The sequence below is a fragment of the Falco rusticolus genome, chromosome 2 (genome assembly GCF_015220075.1).
Source record: "Falco rusticolus isolate bFalRus1 chromosome 2, bFalRus1.pri, whole genome shotgun sequence".
Taxonomy (NCBI): Eukaryota; Metazoa; Chordata; class Aves; order Falconiformes; family Falconidae; genus Falco; species Falco rusticolus.
Window position 1 is genome coordinate 57210797 of NC_051188.1, and position 20162 is coordinate 57230958.

Sequence of the window (20162 nt, forward strand, 5' to 3'; positions counted from 1 at the left end):
TAGGGTGAGCCTCCAGCGCTGCAGTTTTCCCAAGCGTGAGGAGTCAGGCTTCCCCAAGGCACCCACCAATTTCAAATTCAAACCATATTTATAAAGACAGAAGTAATTATAGGTAATACACATAGACTGGCGTGCCTTTTATCCCTGTCTCACTACACCCCCGCTTTGAAGCGCCTGGCCCTGTGCCTCAGGGGCCTGACAGCGGCCTCTGACAGGAACAGCCACCAGCTGCCGCCAGCCTGACCGCTGGGCCTGACCGCCGGTTAGCCGGGCCTGACCGCCGGTTAGCCGAGCCCATGTATTCCGCCTGTACGGGCTCCGACAGGCTTCGCCGCGCACAGCGGGGGCGAGCAGGTGGCGATCCCGCTCTCTGGCAGCTGGCCCGCCCGCCAGGCCCCGGCAGGGGGCGCCGGCCGCTCGGCTGACGGCGGCGTTTGGCCCATCGCGGCCGCCTTAGCCGCGCCGTCGCCGGCCCGCCGCGGTTCCTCGGGGTCTGCCCGGCCTCTGGGGGTTCCGCCAGCGGCGCCCGCCGCGGCTGGGCCGGGCCGGCGCCATGTTCACCAGCACCGGCTCCAACGGGCTCTGTGAGTACCGGCCCCGCCGCAGCCCGCGGAGGACGGAGCCGGGGGAGGGCGGCGGCGAGGGGTGTGTCGGCGTCTCCCCGCGGCGGGTGGCCCGGCCCCCTACCGCCGGAGGACGGGACGCGGCCGCGCTGCCTGGGCGGGGGGCGCCGCCGTGAGGGACGTGGCGGGGCGGTGGCGCCGTGACCTCTGCGGGCGCCGCGGACGGGGGTTGCGGGGCCGCTCCCGCCGCCCGGCCTGGGCGCTGCTTCCCGCGGGGGAGCCGCCGGACTCGCTCCCCCTTCCCCACCGCCTGCCCTCGGCTGGACTTTTAAACTCGGGTTTTTGCCGCGTCTCCCGCTGCAGGACCGCGGGCGGGGAGCGGCGCCCGGCGGCACCGGAGGGGCGGGAGCCCTTGCGCTGGTCGCGGCGCTGTCCGCGGGGGCTGCGCTGCCCGGGCCGGCCGGGGCGGGGGGCTGCGCCTGGGCGGAGCGGGCCTCTCCCGGCGCGGCTGTCCGGGGCCGCCTGCCCCAGCGCTGTGTGTGCGTGTGGCTGCGTACGGAGCGGCGTGCCTGGCTATGTATAGGGGAACAGAAGGAATTCTTGCTGTGGGTTTTTTTAATGTGAGAGAAAGTTATTGTTTAAACCAGTTTATTGATAAGACTGACTTAAAGACAAACGCGTTCCCAGCTCTGTTCAACTTTATTTTTACCAACACCCTACGTAAATAATTCCCCATGGACGGGCGGGCGGTGAGGGTCGCTCGGAGCTTGCTCACAGGACAAAGAACGCAGCGGGGTGAGAAGTCTTAAACTTTGCTGACTAAGGGCGAGCTCCACGCAAAATCCAAGTCAAAGTCTGAAAGCACCTTCTGACTAGGGGGGAATAATTCTGGCGTTTAAGAAGGGGTATTACTTATAGCCGTGTTCTGTTTGAGGTGTCCAAGGATGGGGGGAGGTTTTTTGCAGATGGATCTGGTGATGCTGTACTTGATTTGCAGCTCCTGACTTTCCCCCACCCCCGCCAGTAACAGATAGCGCAGGAGAGCAGCCTTTTGGTGGCATGTGTCTGTGTGTAATTCTATGAGAAAGAAGGTGGGGTGAAAAGTATTCTTGTTTGGCTGAATGGGTGGGAAGTCACGGTCAGTATTTAAAAGTTTTTCCGAGGTAGATCCATCAGAAGGATGAGTGGAAAATTGTAGTCATAAGAAACATGGTTGTGCTAGGAGAAGAACCTAGACAGGATGCTGCTCTGCAAGAAGTAAATGTTTACATTTTGGGGTTTGGTTTTGTTGTGGGTTTTTTTCTTCTGGAAAACTTACAACTTATACTTTTACTGAACTCACTTGTTGACCTGAAGTGGTTTTTCACAGTAAGACTTGGCTGGTACAGGTGTACTAACAAACTCTAGTAGAGGCAAGGATTTAGGCTGCAGTGACGTACACTCACTAGTTCACAACTGTGGCAGTTTAAGATGGCCCTGTGCCTTCAAACTTTTGTTTCTGCCTTTGTAGCAGAAGTGTCTGCTGCAGTAGCAGCAGGTACATAGGATACAGTCACTGATGTGCAAAATCTGATGGTTTTAGGCAGTTAATGAATCTGTACCTGATGTTGCATCAGGTTTGTTGCACAGGATGTATGTGTGCATCCATGTCCTGTTCTGCCCCAGGGTCTTGGGAGCGGTAACCTCTGGCAGAAAGGCAGTGACAAACAGTTGGGGCACAGCTGGTGGATAAATGGACCTGTATCAGAGACCCTAGATAAAATAAGCAGACACCTTGTTCAACAGCAATAAGAATGATTGTGCCAGGTCAGACTGGAGGCTTCTGCAGCCTGCTGTGTCACCTCTGACAGATTTAACATCTGTAACAGTTGGTTTATTGCCGTATCACAATACCACTTGGTAAAACTTAGTAATACTAAGCTCTTTTTAGCCATGGGTACCGTAGGTAATTTAAAAATTGACCCAGTTGTTGATTATATTTATAGTAGATTAAGGGCTTTAGCATCTTCAGACATAGACACAGTGGTAAAAATGTCAGAGGTTACTGTATTCTTTTTGACTTGTCTTCACCAATTGCCTTGTTTTTACCTTTTCTGCAGAATTTCTTTCTTTAGCAACGGGAAGGCAAATGACAAATGACCCCAGAGCTCTATTACATTTTGGTAGTGTGATTCTTACTAGGCTTCTTATGCAAAGTGCTTTAACAAAAGTGCCAGAGACACCCTTGTCCCTGGTTTTCTAGAAGCAAGTCTGTGCTTCGCCTACTCACATTTTTAAAAACTTCATTTTGATTTTGAAACTTCTTGTCAGAACCTAAATAATTAACTAATTGTGAAATATTTTGATTCTTGTAAATTCTTCTGATTCGTTAATTCTTGAAATTGCATTTAATACTTTTCTGAAAGAGAGTAGCCAGTGGCTTGCAGTGACAGCAGTTGCAACTGGTTATAAACTTTTTGTTCCATCTGGTACTATTACTCTAATGAATCTTGAACGGGATATTATTGTCCATGTTCTTTGAATTCTTTTTTTTTTTATTTCATCTGCTTATTTTAGAATAAACCAAAATAAATAACAATGGACTATATGGTATAATTCCAAGAGATTGCAGAAACAATTTAAAGATGCATTTAATAGTCTGTGTTGTTATGGTCTAAATGAGAGAAATAACTCAAGAATCCTTACATTTTGTTTGATGCAGTACATAGATCAAATTCGTAATCAATGTCCTACAAATCTTACCTCCTTTTGATTGATACTGTATTAGTCCCTTTCCCCTTCTTGTATCTGTCTTCTCAGTGTTTCTAGACTGCCTCTCTCATCTCTTATGTTTTCATGAAAACAAAACTCTAAACTACAGGGAGACTGACCTGATTTGGATATTTTCAAGCTGCTTGCTAAATATGCGTTTTAAACTGGTCTTTGGCCCTCATCACATAAAATAATTCCATTGTCATTATACATTATTCCTCTTGCTGCAAAAATTCATGGAACTTTGATCCATTATGTCCCAGACACGGTAACTGTGTGTGCTCAAAACAAGATAGCTTAGGCTTCAAATAAAAAGCCTGTGTGCTTGTTAGAATTGTTAGTGTTTAATACTACAAGCACTTAATATGACAAAATGGGCAGAAGAGATGACTGAACTTTGGTAGACCAGCGCCGCTTAGCAGTATAGTGATGTACTGTTTCTAGGAAACATGGGAGGAAGACACTGTAGCTTCCTTTTAGCGCAACTTATTTATAATGTTTATTTAGGAAAATCTTTGGCTGCATGCATAAACAAAACCTTGAGTGAGTAAATGAAAAACTTGGCTATTTTGATTTCACTAATAAAAGGCGTTCAGCTCTTTATCTGTTTGTGCAGATTAGCTTCATTTCCAAGTTTCTAGACCAAGAATACTTCATGTTTGTTTAATCTGGATGCATTTTGCTTTTGTATCACAAGATGGCCTTGACATACTCCTACTGGCTTAACAGAGCAAGTTTAGCTCAGCTAAGCTTTTCTGAAGTCCACTTATCTACTGTAGCTGTCCTGATTGTTATTGTTATTCATTCAGGGTAAGGATGCTGTTGTGTTATTTGTAGTCAGTTGATAAAACAGTCCTAAAAAACATCACTTGGATTTAGCCACAGATAGACCCTTTGGCTGTTTTTGTTACATGGATTTTTGCTTGGTTGATGGCCAAATTTTAGTTCTGGTAATATACTACTACTGTGCTGAACGAACAATATTTTTCAAAGCTATTAGCAAGTACAAACTAGTTCTCTTTGCTAATTTAATGGGTCATCTCTGTACTGTGGGTGCCAGCGGATGCTGCACTACAATACACGTCTACACAGAAAAGTTTATTTCATATTCTGGCTCCATAGTTGAGTGAGGTGAATGGTACTGTCTTTACGCAAGGAATATTCAAAACTTGTGAGTTCTTTACCACAGATTCAGCTGTTCCTCCTAAGTTTGACCACTTCTATTGAAGTTAAACTTTATTGTAAATAGTGCTTGAGTAGCCAGGCTTGTATAGTGAAGTACTTGACCTTGTCCATGTGCCTTTTAAGGAGATCTCACGTGACTTTGAGTACTGCAGCTGAGTTCTTATATAAAGTGTTTCTCTCATATTTCTTATCCTAGTTTGAGTTTCCTGGTATAAGTCCTCCGACCTACTTCTCTTGTTCAGTACTCTTTAAAATGACATGCATAAGCAGCGAGGTTCTTGAGAAGTGACATTGTAAGAGACATAAAAGCAAACCCTTCCAACAAACAGTCCAACCGTGGGTGCATGTGAGCCAGTTCAGACGAGTAGGTCCTTTGCTTGGAGCGATGTGCTGAATTCCAGACAGGCAGTATTGCATGTAGCAGATGATGGCTATGTTGGGGAGCTGATAACCTGCTCAGTGCATGACACTCAAAATTTTGGATGAGAAAGTGTAAAAAGAAACACATCTCCTACATGTTACAACTATGAGATACGGAAGTTGGGAAGCAAGCACCATTTAGAAGGACAAAGATGGTTTGCCCTTATTAAGGGAAACGGTTTCTGTTACCTGGAATATTGGAGGAGCGAGCTGGTATACCTTGGGGAAAAAGAAGCCAATTACTCTGGATAGTAGGAAGCACAGGAAAGGGATACTGGAATGACTCAGCAAAATGCTAACCCAGTTGAGTTGACTTGTAAACCAACATTGCAGTGTGCTTGGGAAGCATGCCTGCAGCACCTGGCTGTAGGGAAGTGGCTTGAGAGGTTGGCTGTGGTGCTGGACCCAGACAGGTTTCTTGCATTGCAGCCTGCCAACAACTTGCATCCCATGAGGAATGCTGGTGAAACACTTCAGTGGCTCTGCAAAGGCTAACATGAGTGCATGGAGACTGATGCTGGGCTGGCTGTTTGATTGGCTGTAGTGCTGCCTAGCTGTATTTGCCGCTTGTTCGCCAACGTGCTGAGTCCCAGGAGCACACTGTGATGCACAGAAGGCTTTCCATTCTAAGACACCAAAGCCTTTCCAACAACTTAAACCTCTAAGACTAACGCCAAACTTTTCTGAAGATATTGTAATACTGGCTCCCAATATTCTTCATGTTGTGTGTAATACTGCATGTGAGTATAGTAGGGAAGCCTGTTAGAGCTAGTCTTTATTAAGGTAAAATCTGAGTCCATGTTTTAAAGCCTATCCACTTGTTACATCTAGAAAATATTTGTCTATTTTGCCTATTACACACAAGCTATTTCTTGTAGTAGTAGGGAGTAGAGTCCTTTGAACTTGCGTGCAAGCATTTCTGCTAATGCATCTTATGCTTTCACCTCTCTGTGAACCTTGTAGTGCAGTGCTAGCAATTAGTTAAAAATCCCCAGGGCAAGAAGGGAATGCTGCCCTCCTGCTTGCATAACCTGCAGGACTGAACTGTGTTGTGCATAGGCATCAGGAAAAATAAAGGTAAGTTGATGCTTTGTGGTATGTCTGAAGGAAGAATGAATTATGTATTGAATATATCAGACTTCTGTGCGTAACAATATTATGCAGTACAGTACTATATGGGAAATTAGCTTGTACATCGACATGCCACAGTGCAACCTGGTTCACAATACTAGCTTGAGTCCTGGGAGCAGTGTAGCCGCATCAGTTCAATAAGCCATGCACTGAACACCACAAAAATGTAGCTATGCTGCTGCTGCAGAGCTAGCTCATTTCAAGCTAGAGTGGGGATCTCCACGTGATGTTGTGGTGTAGCCATACCTGAGAATTCTGACAGTGTATACTAATAGCAGTATGGTAATGTGTTCTGTGGTTGGGAGGAAGAGGGGTTCAACGAGGTGAGCATTTTTTATTTTCAACCTCTTTCACTTTCTATTTCTTTTCAAATGTTCCTTTTAGAAGCAAAGATTTTCTTCCTCTTTTTTTTCCTCCTTTTTTTTCTTTTTGTAGCTCCTCATTCTTTTGTAAGTTGTGACCTAGGCTAAACCCAGCAGTTTTCTAAACAGTAAATGTGTAGGTAACTAGTTTGATTACAGTCTTACCAGTGACTTTTTAAAACAGATTTAAAGCACGATCATAGTTGGTTTCTTTATTGACTTTCTTAATATATATTCACCTCTCAGCTTCTGCATTAAGTTTATAAGCATTTGATGAAAAACTGTTCCTGCAGTGATACTCTTCCTGTGTTCACTTGCAGGCATCACAATGATTAACCACCAGAGTACGCTGTGAAGTGAGAGTCTGAACACAGGATCCCCTTCCTGTGTCTGTGCAGGGGCAAGAGCTGCCTTCCTGACCCAGAATACTTCGTTCAGTCATGTGATACTTTCAGGAAGCAGTAACTTCACTGCTTTTGCAGGGTCAGCTGGTATTGCATGTTTTTTTTTTTTTCAAAGAATGAAATATTAGAAAGATACTGCATTGAACAAACTGTAAAAAATCATCATACACTTAAATGCCATCCTACCAGTCAGCAGTCAGAAACCTGGTGTCTTCCAGATTTCTCAAGCAGTATTACTTACACGTGTCCGTATCTCTTGTCATCCTCCCTCCATGGCATACTCTCATTTGTTCTCAGCTACTGTTTAGGACTCAGCACGTGGTTATAATAAAGACAAGCTTTTACTCCTCAGATCTAGTAAGATTGCTGTAGCCTCCCAAAAGCACACACTAGTATCTGGGAAGCAGTTGAAAATTACTATTCAGATTTGCATATCTGACAGTGGGTTTCATCAACCATTACAACAAAGGACAAGCAAGGTTTCCAGGCATTCAGGAGGTGTTCATGCCGCTGTTTGATGTGTAGCAAGCTTGCATCTGAAGGGAATATAGCAGGGAACAGTCCTTGAAAAGCCTTGACCAATTTGAAATGTCACTGTCGGTTGGCAAACCTGCTGCAGGTTCTTGAAGAATCATGGAATAGGTGAATATTTGCATGATGGCTTAATGCAGGAAAAACACCCCCCCCAAAATACAGATTCCATAAGTGCATTTGGGAAGTATTGTGCGTTCAGATATGCATCAGTTATGGTTTAAAAGACTCACAGATCTTGTCTATCAGCACTAAAAAAGGGTTCATGCATGCCATTATAGTAGCCTCCAGCAGCTAATTCTCTGTATGAAAGCAGTGTGTCTGCCTCATAGCAACTGGGTTTGGGAAGTTTGCAGATGATAGTGGGGGAAAAAAGCTGTTACGCAGCGTGTTCTGTCTGCAGGTGTGGTGTAAGCTTAGTAGGGATCCTGACAAAAAATATCCTGAGCGAATCTGAGTTTCTGCAGCCACTGCTCATCAACTGGCATCAGCAATGAGATCCTCTCCCAAGTCAGGGCTTGAGTCTCGGGCCTGGAATAGCAGTCCAGGAGCTGAAGTTGTTCCCTTAAAACCCTTCTGAAACAGTTGCTTGGCTGCCTGTTTTGACAATGCTCATCTGCTAAGTGTCTTCACCTGTGAGTGGTGAACGGGCAGGGAACAGGGAATCAAATCAAAAACTCGTAGCTGTTGCTGCTACCACAACTTTCATATTCTTCTCATTAGTGTAGTGGTGGCTTCTGAAGCTGCAGCTCTCTCAGTGGTTGTGCCATAAACCTCCCCCTCTGTTTGTGACATGCGGACACATATATTCCTCCACTCATTCTGTACTCTGAAAGTGATACTGGCAGCCAGAAAACTAGTAGTTTGTGGAAGAGGAGGATGTGTGGGCTTTGTATTGAGTGCAGGGGTGGTATGTGGTGACTAGGAGGTGATTTTCCTATACATGTTGCATTTTAGGGTCAGCTTCACATTGCACAGTGGTGGCACAACAGTTAGGACACTTGCCTGTGAGATTATGAGGGCAGTTTTGGGGGGGAACTTCTCTGTTGCACCAGGGGGAAGCAAAGATCTGTAGTGAAAGCTAGTTCTTTGCTCTTCATCATAGCATAGGCATGTTCTGCAGGTTATTACCAAATTGCTCTGTTCACTTAGATGGAAGCTCAGCATGTGTGTTGCAGTGCTAATGCCTGTTGTTTTTGAAAGAGTTGCCACTTAAGGAGTATTTTTGGGTTGCAAATTTATTCCAAGGTCTTTGAAGATACTACTTTGATGTATTTTAACTCTTCAGGGTCAAAATGAGAGTTTATCTTTTCATTCTACTTTTTTTTATGTGGTGCAGAGGCACTGGGTTTTTCTCTTCCTTGTGCACATTTGTGTTAGTGCTACTTGTGGACACTGGTACCCCAGCAGGCTGGTAGTACGTGTTTCCATGCCTGTGGTTGGAAATCCGTTGGACTAGAATTTTGCTTTCTAAGTCTTACCTTTGCAGTCTAAGTGAGGAATTTGTCTTGGATGTCAGAATGCCAGATTGTGCAGAATCTGGGATTGTTGGTCATTTCTGGTCTTACTGGTTGAGACATTCCACAGCAGTGGGAGGGTTGCTCCTTCACTGGTGACCTCACGGCATTCCTTGATAAGGATCTATATGCTGTTAAGGGGTAAAGCAAACTACTAGATTGTACAGTGAGACACTTGGAAAAAACACTTCAGCAGATGTGTTATTTATGTGGAAGAGTTTATCTTTCTCAAGTTTACTGGACAAGAATGAATTTATTGACCATGATGACATTTAGAGAAGCTTGAGAGCAGAATTTTCCATTACTCATGTGATGTTCCCCGTGAGTGACTGTTGCATGAATGGGTTAGTTACTTCTTTGGTTTTTCACTTGATGATATGCTTAAAAATAAGTACTGTTCCTCTAACAAGGTTTAAGGTGTCTAAGCTGAAAGCCAAAAGAGACTCATAATAAAAATGTGTGTTCACACTTCTGGAGAAAACAGATAAAGTTCTGTTGGTTATTCTGAATGCATTAAAATTAGGAATGAACTTGATAGGATAAAGTATTTCAAGTGTGTATTACCTGTAACGTAAAAATGATCTAATGATATAAAAATTACAGCAAGATCTAAATATAAATATTAAACCTGTACTGAAATATATAGTCATGGTGGGAAATCCAGTGATTTGCTTGTCACGTTTTTTTGTGGTAATGTGATCCTTCTGTGAAAAGCATTGTAGGACTTAGACAAATTTATTTAAACTCATGAGATAACTCAAGTAAGTGAATTTGATAGTAAAATAACAAGTTTTATCAAAATTTGGTTCAGAAATGTCTGCTGTTGTGACTACTACTGTTGTTCAGATTTAGGCTGCACTTTCAAATATCTTTTGTATCCTGGTTATAAAACCAACCTTTTCACATTAAGAAATGTTAAATTAACTAAGTTATCTAAGGGAGCATTGCCCGAGATTTTGAATGAACGTGTGTGTGCACAGTAACTTCTAGGCAGCTCCAGCTTCTTTTCCCCCCAGTGTTCTACAGTACTCTGATGGCTTCAAACTTTTTTGAAGCATCCAACTGAATCAGAGAAATGAATAATTTTAAAAATAGACATCTAAAGACTATAGACCTTATTTCTGGAGAGAAAAAAATCCGAAGAAAGATATTAAATTGAAAAGTGGATTGGTTTCTTGCATTAAAAAATAAAGCCACCAGGCTTTTTGCCCTCCTGATGTCTCATGCAAAAAAAAAAAAATCTAATTATAAAAGCAGAGCCTATGGTTAGCAGAGTAACATCAACCTGTCTCAATGCAAGTCACTGCCTAATTTCTATAAAAGAACTCTTCAGGGCATTAATTGCTTAAATGGAGTAAGGAAACTGAGTCTGTAAATAATGAACTCAAGAGTTGTGGTTGCGGACTGAAATAAGATTTTTATGTACAAGTTTATGTTACGATACTCGTAGGAAGAGATGTTTTCTTCAAATGGTGAACATCAGAAGACATCAGATTTCAAGGTGGTGTGAGCTGAGAACAGCTAACTATCTCAAAATTGTTCTCGATGTCATCAGTTAGTACTTGGATGAGTAAATACAAAAAACTATTTTTTGCTTTGGTGCTATCTTGCTTTTCTAGTAGTTCTCTCTTCTAGTGTGCAGCAGATGTTGGCAAAATCATTCATGGTAGTCAGTTTATCTGAATACGTACTAAATGTTTCCTGTATTACACTTCTTAAATGCAATTTTGTTCTTCCTATGCTCCTGCTGTTTACTTCCCATTAGTACTTTTAAAGTAGTCGTATTGCTCCTTCTGTTATCTAAGCACAATGACAGCAGAGCTGCAAAAAAAGCAGTTGTCTGAAAATCAGTAGAATGTTTGGGAAGGAAGTAAATGTGATTCCGGTTGCATGTGTGAAAAGGAGAAAAGTAATAGAAAAATATTTCAGACTTTCTGTATTGGCTTGAATTGTTGGGCAAGAATTTGTGTTTTGTTGCATGAACTACACCAACATCTTAGGGTGAATTGCTGGGTATATTCCTGCTGGATATTCCACTCTGCAGTTTGTAGTAAACGTGTATTGTAGACATCTCTGTTCTTTGCTTGCTTTCATCTGAATGTTCTTTCTGAAAGTCATACTAGTCAGGGAAAAGAAGTTCTGATTTCATAGATGTTCTGATAGTGTTATAGTCTTTGTTAATAATTGAATGGAAGGAAGAATGTGTAAATTAACTTAGATATGTTTCCTTGAATAGTGGATGCAGGTGTGGTGAGGAGAAAGTAAATTTACTCAGGTGGTTCATAGCTTTTAGAAAAAACCCTAATCTTAATCCCTAACACGAAGAAAATAAAGGTATTTGTTTTAACTCGATGTGCATGTATGTTTTGCTAGTGAAAAAGAGTGATCGCTTTGTTTCCTAAAATATGATTGAGCTTTAAGAGGGCTGCATGGGAGGGCATGACCTCTATAGGTGCAGAGAGCTTAGGTTTAATTATAGCCAAACCATTAATTTAATGAGAGAATGCTGAAAACAAAATGTCTGATTAATATTTAACTGTCATTAATATCTCTAGACTTCCTTTGGTTGGTGTGTTTTTCCTATCTGCTTGTAAGTTGTTGAGAACTTGGGAAGTTGTTGAGAGAAAAAGTCAAGGTGGTGCCACTGCTGTTATGTTTTCTGATCACCTGTTTAAATGTCACTTGTTAAGCATGAGAGACTTTTCTCTAAAATGGCTTTTTTGTTTGTTTGTTCTTTTGTCTTTAAGATAAAGCACCTTTGTCTAAGAGTCTGTTATTGGTCCCAAGTGCCATCTCAATTTTATTGACTCTGCTGTTCCAACATTATCAGAAGTTCTTTGCATATAACCTACAAGCTATAAAAGAGGATTTTCAGGTAAGAGTCAGTTCATTTTGTGTGGAAAGAGACTGCAAACTATTGTCTTCTATGCGATTTTTTTTCCATTTGTCCTGGTTTTTTCCCCTTTATTCATTGTTGTAGACCAGCTATTCCTTACCTTTCTTATGTCAGCTGAGTAGGCCATTTTCTGGAAGAAGTGAGAAAAAATGATGTGAAACGATCAACATACTTTTCACTTCTTCTTTTTTTTTTTTTTTTTTTTTTGCCTGGGAAGCGATCGGGTTTGTATCATTTTTCCTTCCAGCCACTGGCATTTGGAAGCTTGCTGTGAATGAAGTGTGATTTAACTTGTGTAATAGTAGAAGTATTTTGATATGAATGTCAATGTCTTATTGCGCTTAGGTTTTAATGCTGAAGAAGGCTGCTGTAATCGGGTACTCTGATTATATCATTTATTTTAACAACAGAGGCCATAACTTTTACTCTGTAACTTCTGTTGTAGTCAGTTGTGGGAAACTAAACTTTGCCAGTAAAAGAGAACTGCAGCTTCTAATTTGAAGATACCAAGTGATGGGGGAGTTTGCTATGCTTCTCAGTAACCTGCTGAATTGGTTAATTATCTTACTAGACATTTCTTGCTCCTTCCCAGTTCAAACTGAGATACTGTATCTTTTAGGTATTGCATCTTGTAAGCTTTTGTTGTCAGCTTAATTAAGAATCCTCTAGTATCAGTTGTAGTTGTTGAAATAATGTACTTGGAAGTGATTAGGTAAGTTTTGTGGGAATTTGTTGGTGGGTTTTGGTGTGGGGGGAGGGTTTTTTTTTCTTTTTCTTTTTTTTTTTTTTTAATGGCAAACTACTGCTCAACAGAGAAGGGTCAACACCTGCCTTTGTAATTATCTTACCCCACATTTTACAGGTACATGAAAAAGAAGTATGTGGTCCGTGTCTCTGAGGATGCCAACTGCAGCCTATAAACCTTAAAAGATTATTAGACCTAGCTAGTGGTACTCAGTGCTGTTCCACTGTCTGTGATCTTTCTTGTCAAGAACAAGAACTTTATTTTAGTATTGTAGATTACAACTCTGCAAGAGCACTGCTCGTATTTTCCAATGTCTTGCTAATGCAGTGCAGCAAAAATACATAAATTAATGTCTGCCTTTTAGAAGTGTTACAACCAGGTGCTTAAGGAGGGAGAGGAGAAAGTCTGAGAAACTATTCAAGTTTTAAGTGGAAATTTTGGGGGTTTGGGGTTTGTTTGCTTATTTGTTTTGCAGTTTTTATTTAAAAGAGCTCTTTCCTTTGTTTGATCTGCGGAAAAAGAGTAGTAGTTCAGTTTTATTCAAATAAACTGCCTTTACTGTGTCTTAAGCATAAATATTTGCAAGTATCTGTAGAAGCTGTGATACTTTTATTGTGGTGCTTTGGGGAATTTCTGAGTTTGGATTTTTTCTTTCCTGAAATTGTTGTTTCATTTATTGTCATAGCCTTTGGACTAAGATACATACTACATAACTGTATACCTCTGAGATCAGGGAGAACAGATCACTTAACTCCTGTCTGATGCTAATATTCAAATGAGGACACTTAAAAGAAAATTTGTTTAGAATAAATTCATCTGTGGGGATGAGTTTAATGGAATGGATTTTTTTTCAGGGGGTGAACAAACACGTTGAATATTAAAACTTGTTAAAGCTGGTAGAGAGCATAGGAGATAAAGCACTCAGTTGAAAAAGAGCAAATTTGATTTGAAAGGCAAAATATGTACTGTCCAAAACTAAAAGGTATTTGCTTCCCTAAAGGGGACCCTCAAGAGCAGTGAAGATGCTGCGCGTGAAATGAAGATCTTGATTACATTAGATTTATGTATTTTTTTTAAGCTGGTTAAAGTAAAGAGCATTTAGTCTTAGAAGCCTTCCACAGTCCATGCGAGGGCTGTTCAGTTAATGCCTATCATGAAATGTTCAGCTGCAAGGTCACAGCCCTGCCAGTTTGGCCCTCAGGAGGGCTGGTACTCACGCTGCTGGCTAGGTTTTAACATCGGGTGTGTTGACATGGGACAGCTAGAATGGTGAGGTCCCACTTTCTTCTTGTTCAGTCCTTTGGTATGCTGGGGAGGTTAGAGGCAGAAGCATCGGCTGAGGTCTAAAGACCTTGAGAAACGTAAGGCTTAGGCAGTATGTTGGCACTTGGACTTCCATGGAGGAGAGAATGCCTACCAGGGTCTGGTTTAGGAGAGGGAGCAGGGAGAGCCAAAGCTGAGCTGGAAACTAGCAAGGGAGATGAGAGGCAGCAAGGAAGGTTTCAATAAGTACATCTGCAGCAGAAGAAAGGCTTAAGGAGAGTGTGGGCCCAGTCTTCATTGTGGTGAGGATCCTCCTGGTGACAAGGAGTGTGCAAAAGGCTGAGGTATTCAGGCAGATATTTTTTATCAGTTTGTGCTAGTGTGTTTTGCCTTCAAGCCTCCAAGGTCCCTAAGCCTCCTAGCAGAGTCTGTGAGGGTGAAGCAGTATCCACCATAAAGAAAAAGAGACACGTAACCCAGCTGTACACACTTAAGTTAATGGAACTAGACAGGTTACCTCTGAGGGTGCCAAAGGAGCTGGAAATGTAATCATGAGACCTTTCTCTAGCATCTTTGAAAGGTGATGGCAATTGGTGGAAGTACATAATGGCTGGAGAAAGGCAAATGTCACACCCATCTTCAGGAAGGGCAGAAAGGAGGATCCAAGTAACGTCAGGCCACTCGGCCTTACTTTGGTCCCTAGGAAGGTCATGGAGCAAATCTTCTTAGAAGCCATTTCTTAACACATGGAGGACACAAAGGTGACTGGGAGCAGCCAACCAAAGTCAAGTGGACAGATCCTGTGGATTACAGTGGGTTGCATGGCTGGTGGCAGCCACAGGGTTTTGGGTTTTGTGGCCATGGGACCCTCTCTGAGGATTGAGGACTACTTGGGTGAGACGGGATCTACCTGACCAAGTGGCACAAAAGCATCTTTGCTAACAGACAGTTCAGCCTGGTGAGGAGAACTTCCAGACAGGAACAACATAAGAGGGAGATGACAACCCTCAGTCAAGTGGGGAGGCAATGGACTGGGTTAGTCCAGCAAAGTGTAGAGGGTGACATGAACAGAAGGGATCTTGTAATTAACAAGGTAGGACTGAAGAGGACCTACTTCAAGTGTATGCCCATAAATAAGGAAGTGCCTATGGGACAGCATTATGTGGAACGCTCCCATGTGTGTTATGGGAAATGGGCGTGACCGGGTGCCTCTCTGAAGTGTCCGTATGCTAATGCGTGCTACATAGGGAACAAATAAGAGGAATTAAAGGTCATATGCCATTACAGGGCTGTGATCTCATTGGGGTTATGGAGATGTGGTAGGTTAGCTCATGTGATAGGAGTGCTGCAACAGGGAGATACAAGCTCTTCAGGAAGGACAGGCAAGGAGGGAAGTTGCTCTTTATTTGAAAGAACTGCTCAGAGCTTTGTCCTGGGACTAGGGTGTTTATGGGTCAGAATTAGGGGGGAGACCAGCACAGCTAACTTTGGTTGTGGTGTTTGCTACAGGCTGCCTGATCATGAAGAAGTAGATGAGGCCTTCATCAAACACCTGAAAGAAGCCTTATGATTTCAGGCCCTGACCCTCATGGAGGGTTTTAACTGTTCTGATACGTGCTGGGAGGTCAGCACAGCAGGGCACAAGCAGCCCAGGAAGTTTCTGGAGTGCACTGATAGCAACTTCCTAACACAGATGATCAAGGAGCTGATGAGGGGAGATACTGTGTCTGGACCTCATACTTACAAACAAGGAAGAAGAACCGGTTGGGAATGTGAAGGTCTGGGTGAGCCTTGGTTGCAGTGATCATGAGATGGTGAAGTTCAGGGTCCTGAGAGGAGGGGACGAGGCAAATTGCAGGATTTCAACCCTGGACTTCAGGAGAGTGGACTTTGGTCTGTTCAGAGATCTGCTTGAAAGTCTCCTATGTGATACGGTTCCTGAAAAAAGAGTGTACCAGCAGATCTGGTTGGTTTTCAAGGATATCTCCTTCAGAGAGAGAGATATATGTCTTCAAGAATGGATCATGTGCAGGAAGTCAAGCAAAGGTGTCAGATCTGCATGGATGAATGAGGAGCTCCTGAATAAACTCAAAATGAAGCACAGAAGCAGTGAAAGCAGATAAGTGACCTGGGAGGAATATGGAGACACTGTCTGAGTGTGCAGGGATGGATTAGAAAAGCCAGTGCTCACCTGGAGTTGAATCTGACAAAAGACGTGAAGGGCAACAAGAAGGGCTTCTACAGGAATATCAGCAAAAGGAAGACTAAAGAAAATGTGGGCCTGCTACTGCATGGGAACGGGGACCTGGAGACAGAAGACATGGAAAAGGCCAAGGTATCCAGTGGTGGCATTGCCTCGGTTCTTGTAAGACTTGTTTTCAGCAGTCCCAGGCTGCTGAGATCAGGGCAAAAATCTGGAGCAATGAAGGCTTAAACTCAGTGAAAGGAACTCAGGTGGGGAACATGTGAACTCCCTGAATATACACAAGTCCATGGGACCTGATGGTGTACACCCACAAGTTTTGAAATAGTTGGCTCTTGTCATTGCGAGGCCACTCTGGATTATCTCTGAAAGGTCATTGTGATCAAGGAAGGTTCCTGATGACTGGGAAGAAAGCAGACATCATTCCTGTCTTCAGGAAAGGCAAGAAAGCAGATTGGAGAACTACAGGCTAGTCAGCATCATCGGATCTCTGGCTAGGTCATGAAACAAGTCCTCCCAGAAATCATTTTCAGACACACAAAGAACAATAGAGTGACTGGGGATAGCACAGATTTATGAAGTGGAAATCTTGACTAACCTGATAGCCTTCCATGATGAGGTAGAGGACTGTCTTGGTGGGTGAGGGGAGAGAAGTGGATGTTGTTTATTTTGACCTTAGTATAGCTTTTTACACTGTCTCCCATAACATCCTCAGACAAACTGATGAAGTACGGATGAAGTAAGTGGGTAGTGGACTGAAACCTGGCTGACCTGACAGGCTCACAGGGTTGTGATCAGTGGCACAAAGTCCAGCAGGAGGCCAGTCATTAGTGGTGTACAGCAGGGATGAATATGGCGGCTAATACTGTTTAGTGTCTTCGTTCATAACCTGGACAGCAGGACAGAGTGTGCTCTCAACAAGCCTGTGGATGATGTAAGATTTGGGTGAGTGGTTGATAAATGAATTAGTTCTGCTGCCATTCAGAGGGGAAAAATGGTCATGTACCTGTACAAGCTGGAGGCTGACCAGCTGGAAATCAGCTTTACAGAGAAGGCCCTGGGGGTCCTAGTGGAGACTTAAGTTGAACATGAGCCATCAATGCAGCATTGTGGCTAAACAGGTCAACAGCATCCTCGGCTGCATTTGGAAGAGCCTCACAAGGAGGCCTGGTGGGGCAGTCCTTCCTCTCTACTCAGCCTTGGTAAGACCACATCTGGAGTGCTGTCCCTTGTGCTGGGCTCCTGAGTACAAGATACATCTTGACATGCTGCGGAGAGTCCAGCAGAGGGCCACCAGTATGGTCAGGGGCTGGAACATTTGGCATACGAGGAGAGGCTGAGAGAGCTGGGATTGTTTAGCCTGGAGAAGAGAAGGCATAGGGTCGACCTTACCAGGGTGTATAAATACCTGATGGGAGGGAACAAAGAAGAGGGAGACGGGCCCAGTGAAGAGACAAGAGGTAATGTGCTCAAACTGAAACACAAGAAATTCCATTTAAAGAAAAAGCTTTTTTACTGTTAAGACTGATGGACTAGAAAAACAGTTTCCCCAGAGAAGTTGCGTAGTCTCCATCCTTGGAGACAGTCAAAACCAGACTGACATGGTCAGTTAACATCCTGCTGTAGTTGATGTTGTTTTGAGTGTGGATGATCTCCAAGAGGTCCCTTCCTACCTCAGCCATTCAATGATTCTATGAAAACATGCCTGACCAGCTGATTGCTTTCTTCCATGAGGCAAGTGGTGCTGTGGACATGGGGGAGTCGGTGGATTTTACATGCCTTAACTTTATCAGTGCTTTTAACCCAGTCTCCCATTGTGTCCTTGAAGCCAGATTGGTGAGGTATGTACTGAATAACTGGACAAGAAGGGTGGAAAATTGGCTGGACTCTCGATGGAGTTATGGTCATTAGTGCAAAGTCCATTTGGCAGGTATTAATTAGGGGAGGACCCCTCAGAGATCAGTACTGGGACCAGTATTATTTAATGTCTTCATTAGCGACCTGGATGATAGGGTGGAGTGCACTTTAAACAAGTTTGTGGGTGATGCAAAATTGGTGGCAGTGGTCATATATGTTGGAAGGCAGGGCTGCTATTGAGAAAGACCTTGGCAAGCCCAAGAAATGGGCTGACAGGAACATGATGAATTGGCAAGTCCTGCTTCAGGGATGGAACAACCCCAGGCTGTCGCAGTGCAGGCTGGAGGGGGGAGAAGTGCTTGGGAAGTAGCTCTGCAGAGAAGGACCTGTTGATCTTGGTGGAAAACGAGTCAACAGTGTGCTCTTGCAGCCAAGAAGGCCAACCATCTCCTGGACTGTATTAGTGAGAATCTGGCCAGTAGGTCAAGGCAAGTAACTCTGTTTGTCTAGTTGACACAGCACTCAAGATATGGTCTCACAAGTGCCCAGTTCTGGGATCCTCAGTACAAGAAAAATATGAACACACCTGAGCAGGTCCACCAAGTGTTGGAGCATGTGACATACAAGGAAGGGCTGAGAGAACTAGGTCTTCCCAGCCTCAAGAGGAGAAGGCAAAGAGGAGACACCTTACTGCTGTCTACAGGTAGCTGATCAGAAGCTATAGAGAAGCTGGGGCCAGACTCTGCTTGGAGGTGCACTGAGGTAGTGCCAGAAGTAGTGGATGCAAGGTGGAATGTGGGAAATTCTGCCTAGATGTAAGGGTTTGATTTAGTTTTTAAAACCATGGGGGTAGCCAAACACTGACAGAGGTTGCACAGAAAGATTGTGGAACTTCCATCCTTGGAGGTGTTCAAGGCTCAACTTGACATGGCCCTGAGCAAGCTGATTTGATAAGACCTGCTTAGAGCAGTGCGCTGGACTAGCTGATATCTGGAGGTTGCTTCAAAAATACTTTTTTCCTGAATTCTGCATTTTACTAGGGTTGTGATTTCCATTTTTATTTGTAAATGTGAAACAGGGACATAAAAATGTATTTGACTTAATTTCCGTTGTGGATTTATTTTAACAGATAAACTGCTTCCTTGAAAACATTCTATTTTTAAACAGACTTCTTGAACTCTCCATAACATTTGGATCTTACTACTCTCTACAACTAACTGAAAGAAGATTGTAGGCAGGTGGGGGTGGGTCTCTTCTGCAAAGTAACAAGTGACAGGACAAGAAGAAATGGCCTCAAGTTGCACCAGGGGAGGTTTAGATTGGATATTAGGAAGAATTTCTTCACTGAAAGGGTGGTGAAGCATTGGAATAGGCTGCCCAGGGAGGTGGTGGAATCACCCATCCCTGGAAGTGTTTAAAAAACATGTAGATGTGGCACTTAGGGGCATGGTTTAGTGGTGGGCTTGGCAGTCCTGGGTTAACGGTTCTTGATGATCTCAGGGGTCTTTTCCAACCTGAATGATTCTATGATTCTACTCTCTACATTTCTGACTTCAGTATTATATTCACTCTGAGCACAAATTCTGTGAAGGATTTCCTTGAAGGAAGAGAGTGTTAACATGATGATCTTTAACCTTTTAGATTTGGAGACTTGTATGTGGGAGAACAATATGTCTTGATTTGAAGGACACATTCTGCAGCTGTCTGCTCCTTTACAACTTTAGAATATTTGAAAGAAGATATGGCAGCAGAAAATTTTCAGTAAGTTCCAGTTACTTTTTTTTTTTAACAAAACCTGTTTTAGAGTCTTGTAGCCTTGGATTAATATTACAGTTTTGTTACTGACATTTTATATAGAAATACATATTAAAGGGGTTGAAAGAGAATTTGGTTTCCATAAATAAGAATTTATATTGACAATGTCTTGCAGTCAGTGGATTATTCTAATTAAAATTTGCAGCTGTATCAGTTGAAAGTTACCAGACCCATATAATCTAATTTTGGTAACACCTGTAACTCTTAATTCTTCAGTATCTAGACATGTACATCTGGAATTATGTTGTACTAAAGATTTTATTTGTCTTTATTGGACTAGTATAGTGGTTTCCTTGTTTTTACTTTTAATTAGAGATACATTAAAACCTTATTTTTAACTGTTGAATTTGAATTAATTAAGATTAAACTTTTTCTTTCCAGTCCTTTTTACTGGGTGCTTGGATGCTCTCAGCTTTGTTTGATCTTCTCCTTGTAGAAATTGCTCAGTATATATTTGGCATCACCATCAACAGCTTGCCTTCTGGTTTGTAAGTAGCTCCTAATGGATTGGTTATTTTA

General features: G+C 43.0%; 1 protein-coding gene across 2 annotated transcripts in view; it reads left to right on the top strand.

Moving 5' to 3' along the window:
* Nucleotides 1–440: 440 nt before the first annotated feature.
* The window catches only part of UBAC2 (UBA domain containing 2), a 101122-nt gene continuing 81400 nt past the window's right edge, over nt 441–20162 (top strand). Inside the window, exons 1-4 of one of the 2 annotated variants that reach the window (XM_037376365.1) lie at nt 441–584; nt 11612–11739; nt 19470–19589; nt 20025–20131. In XM_037376365.1, coding sequence (XP_037232262.1) covers nt 554–584; nt 11612–11739; nt 19470–19589; nt 20025–20131 — 386 coding nt within the window. In that variant the 5' untranslated portion in view covers nt 441–553. The remainder of the gene's footprint in view (nt 585–11611; nt 11740–19469; nt 19590–20024; nt 20132–20162) is intronic. The other variant, XM_037376366.1, reaches the window with a different exon arrangement.